The following is a 12,146-nucleotide window of genomic DNA, read 5'->3' on the forward strand; positions in this document are numbered from 1 at the left end:
AAAACAAAAATGTTATTGTCACAAACTTTCGAAACAGTAATGCATATAAAATGCTATAAAAAGAGCACAGTATAACCATAGCACTGCCATCTCTATTCGAAGGGATCTGGAATTCCAGTCGCTTGTTATCCTGATCATTTAATCTATCGTTGTCCTCGGTTTGCATAAAACATCTCTATTACGCCTAAATTACTGCATTTCATTGCTTTAACAGGAGTAATTTCATTCTTCAGTCTTGTCTTGTCCAGCTCAATGATTTGTGCTCTTGCAAAAGCCACTAATTACTGTATGGCTAATTAAGAGCTCTGGGAAGTGAAGTTTTTCATATGTGTTGTCCATTTTAATTTAACAGAATGGCTTTATGTGTCAGTAAACTTATGTCCCTGGCTCTCACTGACTGCCCAGTGTGATTTAGGAGCCGAGGCGCCGCTCACTGTTTCATAGATCACTCTAAAACAGCTCTGGATAAGAATCCTAAATGCCGTTTAGAGCCAAATGCAGGAGATGGATCGAGGACGGGTTATATTGCATATAAATTTACAGCCTTCATAAAGCTGGATTCAACACAAACGCCTTATTAATGGATGAGTTATACAAATATGTAGAAGTTGTTGTGAGAGGGATTCGAGTAATAAAAGTTCTTTACCACCAAATGAATGCTTTTGTTTGTGAGCTGAGCTCTTGAAACCAATTTAGTGTGTGGCATTAAAATTGTATGAATGACCACATTACTTCTGCTGTTCTTGGTGAGCCTTGATGTCGTCTCTGAATCTCCATTGTTGTTTAGAGCTTGGATTACTCACACGGGCACTGGGATAATATAAAGAAAAAGCCATGACTGTAGTTATTCCAAAGCAGCGGGCTCCCTCAAGTGATTGCATTAAATGTTTCCTCCGTCATATTTGTTTTAATCTTCATCCTCCTCCTCCTGCTCTCCCACAGTGTGGCATAATCTCTTTTGTATATCCGTGACTCATGTTTAAAATCTCAGAACCCCAGCGGTGGCTTCATCTACCGAGAAGGTTTCCGCGCTTCCTCCTAGGTGCTGAGAGATAATTAGGGCAGCTAATGAATGTTAACTTCTCGCAGCCTGTGCAGGCTTGTGCGTGGTAAGATGATGACGGCTTGTCCTGCATAAGAAAGTTCTGATGAGGACTCAAAGCTCAGAATTCCCTCGGTCTCCCTACTGGCCCTTTGTGACTGTGTTTGGTTAACTAGCTGAGTTTCTCCTAACTGTCTGGCTTTTTTAAATGATCTGTCACTCTGTCCTCACACTCATGTCCTATTAGATTACTTTTAAAAGTTAGTGCAAGTTTGTTTGTTTTGTTTTAGAAACACAGATTGAAACTATTGATGCCTCATCCGCAATAAAAATTTATGTACCTAAGTCTCATTGGCTGTTTTTAATCCCTTCGATTATGTCTTGCCTCGATTTCCTGTTTCAGAAGGCAATGTAATAAAACTGTAATACTCAAGCAGTTTAATTGTGTCTACTAGAAAGCCCAAGCTTTTTTAACTAGAACTTTGTCTCCTGAAAAACAAAAACATAAGGAACAAAATATTGATTGGTCTTGCTATATTGATGGGTCTTGTGACAAATACACTGGTTAATATATAATGCAGTAACACAATAGTCACAAATATACTGGGGGATTTTCTTCAGATTTACTTCTTAATGTGAAATGGCAGTAAAATGTTAATTTTGGATCCTAGTTGTAAGCATTCATGACTAAACAATCCTTCAAAACCAGTAGTCCTCTTTGACCTGCAGATGCACCCTTCTGTTTTTTCTCATCCCTATGGATTGAGCTGGTGTACTGAGGGAAAGCGTATCAGAGTTCATAGTTAAATCGGGAGCAGGTGCTAAATGTGTAAAGGTGTTTAATAGGAAAAGGGAATACCAGTAGTCAGGCATTTTTATGAAAGTCATAAGGGATTTCCATGTCTGTTTGCTAATTTTCTCTTTTATTGACACTGTAATTTGTCAGGCAGAAGGAGATTATTTTGTCTGGAAGTCTTTTATCGTGAAAATGGCTGTCTCAAACAGGCTACTTTATCTTACTGAATTTATTTCTTTGTAGTTCTTTCGTTTTCCCCGCTTATTGTTTGTTCGGTTCATAATGAAGCCTTGCTGTGAGGCGTATTGCAACAAAATTGTGTAAGCCAGAGGCTTGTCTGTATCAGTGAACTTTTCTGACTTCCTTCCCCCTGCCGGTATCATCTCTGCATGCAAAGCCCTCCTCTAAAGCACATGACCAAACTTATCTTCCCTCTCTCGCTTTATATCAATCCCTCTATCTGTTCAGAGAAGGTCTCTGAGGGCCTTTTATGCTGTGGGGTCCTCCTCCAAAATATGCAGAGCTCAGATTAGAACAGCACAGGAAATGGCAGTGGCCATTCAGATCAGATACTGTATCAACTGAGAAACAGCAGTGACAGAACTCCGGGTAAATGTGAAGAAAACCAAAGGGAATAAAGTGAAAAGAGCTGATTAAAGAAGAAAAGGAGTAAGGGAGGAAGACAAGAGTTAAGCCGACTGTAAAGGCTGTCAGGCCCCAGTCACATGTGCGGCTGAAGATTGCAGACGTGACTGAGGGCCGTCCCGGCAGATTTCCTATTTGGATCCGAGTGCAGCAACTGCAGCCCTGCATCAGGACGCTAATTACTGACCTGAACCGCTTCTGTTTGTTTTGCAGTCTTCCTTTTCAGAGTAAAAAAAAAAAGAAGTTCCTGTCTCTGCTGTCAGAGAGAGGCAGAGAGAGAGAACAAGAGTTGTAGTGTCCTCGGACAGTCGGGCGCAGCGGGGTCATTTTGTTAATACGCAATAGGATTGACATTTTTTACAGTTACTGTGAAGAAAAACGGCTCCGCATGAGACAAACAGGTACTGATCTATTTTACTGTAAGTGTGAAGTCTATGCTTTGTGTGTATACGAGCTTAATTATAACATTGTCTGTAGAAGAGGCCTAAATCTGACAAAAAATTAAAATTATTGTTTTTAAATGATTATGGACATAATTATAAAACTGTATATGTGATTATAATTGTATTATATATTTTATTTTATTAAGATTATTGTATTGCAATCGTAATTATCGGCTTTCTTGTTATTTATTAATTATTACATTTTTCCAATTCTAAATTTTTTCTTCGTCATATTATTTCACCAGCAGTATAACCGGAGAATCGTCATCCATAACTTTGCTGTAGTTTTTTTCTCATTCTGTGTGGCCAGTGTGTAGTTTCCTGTGTAAGCGTGTGCATGCTAGCGTACAACGCAGGAAACCACGGATTCAAAGGCCGTCCATTTCCCCTCCTTCCTGCTCTCTAAGTATTTTCCTCAGCGTATGCCCAGCTCCTCTCTCCTGCCCCACCATTCTATTAAAACCGACACATAAAGTCCAAACGTAAGTTCTTGTGAATGCAGCTTTGATCTCTATCTCTGTTTCTCTCTTTCTTACCTCTCTAATATTCTGTCTGTTGATTTCTCTCGGGAATGCTTCTGTTCTTCCTGACGAGCTTCGTTCAGTGTGTCTTCACAAATTAAGGGAGAGGGGAAAACCATCATTAGAGGAGTTTGTAGAATAGGAGAAATGCGCAGATAGTTTACATGGAAAGGGGCAATTGAAGATGAGATGAAGATCTGAAGGCACATTCCTAACCCTAAGTTTTAAACTTAAGCATGTAACTTCTCGCTTGTGGGTGGACTTTTTGACTTTGGCCTGTAATCAACCACCTACTGTAGCAACCATCCAGGAGACCGTAACATTGGGGAAGTGACCTTTCCAAGCGCCACTCAAATTTCTTTCAGAAAAACATACAAAAAAACTTGTTGTAAAACTGTAACCACCAAGAACAACCTGGCAACCACCCATAAAAATGAATTCTGCATAGGCAAACACTACTCGTAATAATCTAGCAATGCCCTAGTAACCACTTAGCAACAACCTTGTAAACACAATGAAGACATTTAACACAACAACCACAACAAACAGCCTATCTAGCAATGCCCTAGCAACTACCCACAACAATCGAACATCATGGAGACAACCTTTGCATAAGCAAGCACCACATGCAATCAACTCCTAACAACACTGTAGTGATCATCCTGAAATTGCAAAATCCGGTTGATAATTTTGCCTCAGGCAATCAACCAGAACACCCTGGCATTATGGAGATGACTTTTGTGCAGGCACGTAACACTCACAGACATCTAGCAACATGCAAGTAACTCCAGTAAACACCTTACCAATGCACTCTGTAATAATATACAAAACTACACAATCATCGGGAAGAAGGAGGCAGGAACCGGCGGACAATCAAAACAGACTTTAATAATAAAATAAAGACAAAACAGCGGGACAGCCCCTCACGGACGACTGCCGTGCACAAACCATAAAACCAAACCCAAAGTAAAGCCCAGGCCCGGTGCTCTCTCCTCCTTCTCTGCCGTCGCTCCTCTTTTATATCCTTCCGATCTCCTCCATGGGACTCGAGACTGGTGAGTGTCGCAGGTGTCGCTGATTTCCAATCACTCCACCGGCCTCACTCTGTTCCCAAGGCTCTCGGCCCGCCCCACTCGTCACACTCTCGAAACCACAACAGACATCCTAGCAATCCCCTAGAAATGGCCTGCAACTACCCACATCAATCTTTTGAATATGCCTGCACCACTCACAATCATATAGCAATGCCGTAGTTGCCAGCCAGACCACTCTAGTAACTACTGAAAAACCACAATATACACCCTAGTAACGCTCTAGTAATCACAATCAACATCATAGCAACCATCTAGCAATGCCCTAGCAACAAATGTCACTTACAGTTACCTAGCAGTATCCTAGTAACCAACCAGACCACTCTAGTAAGCACCTAAATATCATAAAAACACCCTATACACCCTAGTAATGACTTTCAACACCATAATAACCACCTAACAATGACCTAGCATCATGGAGGAAACTGCCCAAGCACCACTCACAATCGGTTAGAAATGCACTAGTAAGCAGCCGAACCAGTCTAGTAACCACCTACAAACCATAGTAGATGCCAAATTATAACACTATAGCAAATATCTAGCAATTTTGGCAATCCTGGCAGCTGCCTACAACAATGTATGGTCTTAGAGGTGACTTTTGCACGGTCATGCAGCAACCCTGCTCACTACTGTTAACTTCCTTTTCACACAACCCTTTGATTCACAAGTGGAAGCTAGTTAGCTTTGTACATTAATATTACCACATTAATATATGTTTTATACCTGTGTCTGAGTGCAGGGCATAAAACTAACTAGTGATGTGATAAAATTTACTGACCTATAAAATTAGAAATTAATTTGAAATCTTAAATATATAAAATGTTCAAATCAATTTTATATTTATATTGTCATAATTTCACTTTGAACCTCCAAATTGATGTAGAAACAACATCAAGACAGTATATTTTAACCTCTTAAGCACAAATGCTATTTTGGGGATTTCCGTTTTTCATTTTCCTACCTAATTTTGAATGCCTGCCTATACTAATGCTACAGTGTAAGCTCAGAAAGTTTGGTATAATTTCAAAGGAAACCCTTTGAAATTACATAAAACACTGTTGAAATTGATAAAAATGACAATATATGCTGTCTGTGTTATAATAAATAGGGAAAAAAACAAGGCGCTTTTTTATTTTATTTGTGTAAACTGAAGTTTGAAATGGTATAACTCAGGCATTGAAGGGGCTGGCAACTTCAGACCAATGTCTTGTGATTCTTCCAACTGTCAGCTATTAGAGGAAATTTCTTTCTATCCTAATCTATGCAAAAGTTATTCTATTCCAACTGAAGGAAGGAATAATACCATTTTTGTATAAAATTTTTGTCTAAATAAGTATGAAGTCATCTTTTGCACACTTGCAGTATGGAATAATGTGATCTCTGTATATTATTTGACAGAAAACACTCAGAAGTTACATAAAAAGCTGCTGTTTGTGACAAATAGTATTATTTATGTTGTTTCACATATGATGAACCATCTCAATACAATGTGCTTTTTTTGTGTGTGGGTTTTCTGAACAGTCTTTGAAAGATAATAAATCATATTGCGCAATAGCGACATGCATAGAATTATTAAAATATCTGGTCTATCACAATCTAAAATAGAATCCACAATCTCCAGCTTCATATCGTTTCATTTATGTCTATTCTGCATCGTGTAGAGATTGAGAGACCTCGCCTGTCTCTTTCATATTTCATATTTTGATTTTTTATCAGCGTGTATTTTGGTTTCGGTTTCTATACAGCGTAAACAAGCTCCCCGAAGCTTTTGCGCGAACTTCGGAGCGTCAACAAACTAATTTATGTTTATTCCCCCAGTACTGTACGGATTACTGTACATTCACTGAGATGCGGTCGAACACTGCACAGTTATGAAAATAAACATATTAGCTTATTGCTAGCGAAGCTTCCAAGCCTCAGAATAAAGAATCAAATGTATGAAAGCGAGTAGCACGCGTATAGGCTTACCAGGTGCGCGTCCTGACCTCTCCACGGCGAAGTTGGCCACCCATAACTTGTTTTATGAATATTATGCATTATAAATCCGGAGATTCGGCCATTTGTAGTTTTTTCCTCGCGTGTCCTTTGTTTAGAAGCAGCCAAAGACTCAGTTTCCCAGAGACCATTGCGTCTCCACAAGCGGAAAAGAGTGGGCAGTCGCTGTCCAGTTCCAGCACCCCCGCGGTGCTGAATTCACACCTTCGATTGGAGGGAACGACTTGTGAATGACAGCAATTAGGACAAATAGCGCTTCACAAAAGAGGTCAGACGTCTATAGCAGAAGAAAGGCATTTAGACCCGTCTATATGACTTGAAGATCTTTTCAATAATACAGCCCTTGGAGCGCTTTTGCGCACTTGTACAAAACGCTTTATATCTCAGCAATGGAAGCACGCAGAAACGTAAAAATGGTCTTGTTTGAAAGAAGAGATTCTAATCTAAAAGATTATATCGAGTATATAGGTATGCGTGGCTGTTTGCGGCTGACTGAAGCGGTGCAAAATGTATAAATAATAAGGTGAGAAATTTTACATCGCGATTCTGTTGAAGATCATTCGATCTGTGATTGTCACACAATAAAATGATCTACATCATCAGATTCCTGAGAATGAGAGCTTTCTTGTGATATATGACTTGACTGTTTTGTGAAAAATATTTTAAATACACATTCTTACGAAAACGTATTCGCAATCGTTAGATGGAAATTTATGGGGAGGGGGAATATATTTCTTAGCTTAATTTGACTACTTTATGTATCATAAACCCCAATTAATGGTATTCTTTGTAAAGAAAACACTCTAAGCTTTCAAATGAACCCATTTTTGGGCAAATGCCATATAAGGAAGGATATGCAAATGAGACACAAACATCTGGCATGCTATTTTCGGACCCGGTACCGGGTCTGCAGAGTTTAAGATATGTTATCTTTTTTACTTAAAGTATTGAACTATTAAAAGAACATTTAAAAGGCTCTGTAATATTAAGTGACTTTAAAACAATCTTCACATACACTATAGTTTGTGTATGCATAAACTATACAGATTCATCTTTATTTTGATCCACAAAAGTTAATCAGCGACTAAAGCAGTCTTCCTTTTTGTTTTTTTTTTGGATTTACACCAATGACAGACTTCAGCAGGTTTTACTTTAAAAGCAGGCACATGACGCTGATCTGACATATGTCCTGTTTTCTCCAAACTCTTTATGGTAATTTAAGACTTTATAACTCATTTAAGACTATGTTTATGAGGTAACTTGCCAAAACAACATATATTGACATAATTGTGTGTGTTTTTGTCCATTATAGAGAAATAAAGAAGTGAAAAGTTAATCTTCCTAAAAAAAGCAGCAATATCTGGTCAGGTAAAAGTTATTAATACATATACTCGTCAACGCCGATTTTTACTCGCATTTGGTTCTTGGTGAGTGTTCATTTTAGGCCCTGTCTGAGTGTGTATGGAGAGTGAGTGTTTTATTTACTCTTAACCAAGACCTGATCTTGAGTGTCTGTCTGTATGGAATTAACTGAACGTCTGTATCGTAGACAAATCAGGAGAAAAAACAGAGAAAGAGACAAAGGTCTTTCTTTCTATCCCGTGTGATAAATCGCTCTGCCCCTGTTCCCGGCGCATGATGGATGTATCTAATGCTTGCTGGGTGATGCTGGATTTGGGACTGACAGGTAGAGTAATAGTCGTCTGAGAAGAAATCGATGGGGTTCATGGGAAATAAGTGCGATGACAATGGGTGCAGCTTGGCCTGTGCTATGTTTACTTTGAGGGATGGTTGCCCTCACACGCCTGCTGTGTTGCACTCATGAAGACAAACAGGCAGCAGGAGGTGATGGCAATGTTTCACTGATGATGATAGAGCAGGGTGACATGGATGGATGTTTATCCCTGTCATTTGACGTGTGAGACAGAACGGTTGATCTTCACAGAGAGAAACTCTCAATTGGATGCTGAGTGTTTTTGTTGTTGTTGTTTTTATCACACACACACACACACACACACACACACACACAAAAATTGGTGCCTTTTAGGTAGCTGATGTGTATTTTTTGAAAATTATATTTCTTCATCCATCCATTCATCTTTTTGCTATCTGTCTGTCTAAAGACCCTGGTTTGTGTTATGTTGTTTGTGTGCAGGACAAGCGATGTGCTGAAATTGCCCATTCTCCATCCCTGGATGTGTTTTTACCAGAAGATGAGGACAACCCTTACGAGTCAGTGGCTACAGCTGTCACACGCAAACCCTGCTCTCTGGACATCCACCTCCACAACGCCTGTCCTCGCAACGGTTAGTAACTTCAAATCAATCAAACGAATAAAATCAATGAAAACTATATACAAATCTATTAAAAACTAAATGAAAGCTAAAAAAAAAAAAAAAAACTGCATTCATACCTGTCAGAAAAATTCTTCATGCACCTCAGTATATTAAAATATAAAATGTCATTATTAATCAATTTTTTTATTCTTTATATGCTTTATTATCAAACCAAACTGAATATTAAATAACGGAAAATGGGCAGGACTTTATTGTATTGGGAATTGATTGGATAGTGAAACATTCATAAATATGTATATATTATTATTTACTATAAACCCAATTCCGGAGAAGTTGGGACGTTTTGTAAATTTCAATAAAATTAAGAATCTGTGATTTGTTAATTCTTTATATCTTTTATTTAATTGATAAAAAAATACAAAGAAAAGATTTCCAACGTTTTCACTGACCAAAGTAAATGTATTTTGTAAATATATATATATATTTTATTTATTTTTGTATCCAGCAGTTTGGTTTCATAGAGACAGAGTGAATGTGCTAGACTGGCCAGCAGATCTGTCTCCTATTGAAAATGTATGGCTCATCATGAAAAGGAGAATCAGACAACAACAATCACAGACTGCTGAGCGTCTGAAGTCTTGTATCAAGCTAGATTGGACAAAAATGTTGTTTGCAGAACTTGTTTGTTTGGAAAATATAAAGGGCAGTTAATGTGACACAGTGTTAAACATGCCTCTGTCCCTTTTTGGAGTGTGTTGCAGCCATCAAAATCAAAATTTGTTCATATTTACAAAATACATTTATACTGGTCAGTGAAGACTTTGGAAATCTTTTCTTTGTACTTTTGTAAATTAAACAAATGTTAAATAGAATTAACAAATCACAGATTCTTGATTTTACTGCATTTTACAAAATGTCCATAATTCTCTGAAATAATAATATAATAAGCATATGTATAAATATTTATGATTAATTTTTGCTCTCCTCACAATGTACTAATTTACAATGGATACAATAATAATTATATTATATTATATTATATTATATTATATTATATTATATTATATTATATTATATTATATTATATTATATTATATTATATTATATTATATTATATTATATTATATTATATCTAGCACCAAGACCTGCTTGGACGTTCACTTAGCAAGTGTATTCAATTATGTTTAGAGACAGTGGATAGTTGGACACCCCTTGTCATGATTCTGCCCTCGTGTCCTTGATTTTTCCTAGTCTTGAGGCAGGATCATGACAGACCCGTGTTTTGTGTACAAGCGCATGGCCTTGTCTTTGGGCCATGTGCTTGTGTTGTCTCGTTCCCTTGCCCCGCCCCCCTTGTTAACCTAGTCGTGTCTTGATTGTCCCATCTGTGCCACCTGTCGTGTCTTGATTGTTCCCCCTATTTAGCTTTCCTAGTGTGCTCTGTCTGGCGTCGGTTCATTGTCATTGTGATTGTACCTGTGATTGTGATTGTTCCACTCTGTGATTGTTCCTTAAGAAGTGTTTGTATTACCGTGAGTGTTTGTTTATAGTTAGTATTTAGAGTCCTTGTTTATCTTGTCAGTCCAGTCCTGTTTTAGTTATTTAGTCTTTACCTTGCTCCGTGTTTTCCCCCTCGTGGGTTTTTGTTTCCCCTTTTTGTAATAAACCCTTTGTTTGAGAATCCCTGTCTGCACCTGAGTTCCTCCCTTACCAAGATCCTGACACCCCTCAGTTATAAATTATCACTAGTGAAAAAGAATGGAATAAAATGTATTGGAAAATATATTTATTTCATGCTAAGTATACTACAAATACATTTACATATTTATTTACTTAATAAAAATACCCTGCATTTGTACTGTTAGTATACTAATCTGGTATCCTTAAGGTCTGCTAAATTGGAACAACTCCTTTTGTACTTAATGTACTTTAACTATGCTGTAGTAGTGCTGAAGATATACTGAAGTATATCTGATTGTGCTAAAGTGGAGCTACTGCTAGTATACTTTAAATATCTTGCATTTTAAGACCGATATTGTTCTAAGATCATACAGTCATCATCAACAGTGACATTAAAACACATTTAGGCTTAATATTAAGAAATGTACATTGTGCACAAGTAGTACTTCAAATAAAGTTTAATTATAATTTTTATATCCGTCTCAAGTGAAATGTCAGTATGTTAACGCCCAATGTTTTTTGGGCGTAACGTGCAATAAACCAATACGAGTGTCATCTTCCATTCCCTTTAAGTGCCAGTTGCGCTCGTGCAATGACTGATTTGCTATTTACATGGTGGAATTTGGCAAGCGCAACGACAGAACGCGTCTCCGAGATGAAACGGAGCTGCTTGTGTGCGAGCAAATAGATAGCCTAATTCTGATACATGCTATGACCATCCATTATGACATTGTTCATTTTTAATATTTGGCATGTTTGTGTGCTGCTGTGTGTCCCTGTGTTTAATAAGCCGCGTGTACGCGCATTTGTGGACACGCCTATACTAACACGCTCTTTAAATAACAAAGAAAAAACATTGCGCTAGATTTTAGAACAGGTTTGAGTTGGTCTATGGCGCAGTCTATTTTCAGCTCCTTAAAATAGAAATGCACCAGCAATGCACCTGAACACACCTCTTTTGTAGACCACCACGCCCATGGGCGCACAAGTGGACGCAAATGCATTTGTTAATTAAACGACATGGCTCTGGATGGAAAAATGCGAATGGCGCCGGACTGAAACTAGCAAACACACTTGCGCTGCGCCTTGCGCCGCTTTGCGCCGGGCGTATTTTAGGGCCCTACTGGGAATATTCTAGCATATTATACTATGGCTTATTATAAATACTTCACAAGACAGCTGTCAATGCTTTATTTTTAGACCAATTAGAACATTGTGCCCCATAGACCCTCTTGTGGTAGTGTTTAGGTGGATGAGTGTAGTGCTTGGATGCCGCAGTTCTTTCCTCTGGCATCATTCCTGCGGTAAGGGTTAGGGTTGTCATGGAAACAGCTTTAGCCTTACCCAGAGAGGTTGGTGAGTCACCTGCAAGTTGTCATGGAGACGCAGTGAGCCGTGTCGCCTGTAGGCCAGTGATTCACACCTGATGCAGCCGCAGTCGCTGTTTATCTCGCAGACGACTCTATTATTGTAGCAGCACAGTACTGCAGGTCTCCACTTCATCTAAGTGTGTGTGTGTGTGTGTGTTTTATGGAACTATTTCCTGTGTTACTGTACTGTAACCCTTTGTTGGTGCTTGTGCTGATGTTTGCGTGAAGATTTGTGGATTTTGACCAGCTCTATTTTTGGCCTCTCG

The 12,146-nt window shown here is 38.4% G+C and overlaps 1 protein-coding gene across 4 annotated transcripts in view; it reads left to right on the plus strand.

Moving 5' to 3' along the window:
* LOC113062556 (ankyrin repeat and sterile alpha motif domain-containing protein 1B) overlaps positions 1-12,146 on the plus strand; it is a 124,002-nt gene that overhangs the window by 23,824 nt on the left and 88,032 nt on the right. For all 4 annotated transcript variants that reach the window (XM_026232504.1, XM_026232481.1, XM_026232488.1 and 1 more), the window contains exon 9: positions 8,689-8,839. In XM_026232504.1, coding sequence (XP_026088289.1) covers positions 8,689-8,839 — 151 coding nt within the window. The remainder of the gene's footprint in view (positions 1-8,688; positions 8,840-12,146) is intronic.

The sequence above is a fragment of the Carassius auratus genome, chromosome 4, assembly GCF_003368295.1.
Source record: "Carassius auratus strain Wakin chromosome 4, ASM336829v1, whole genome shotgun sequence".
Taxonomy (NCBI): domain Eukaryota; kingdom Metazoa; phylum Chordata; class Actinopteri; order Cypriniformes; family Cyprinidae; genus Carassius; species Carassius auratus.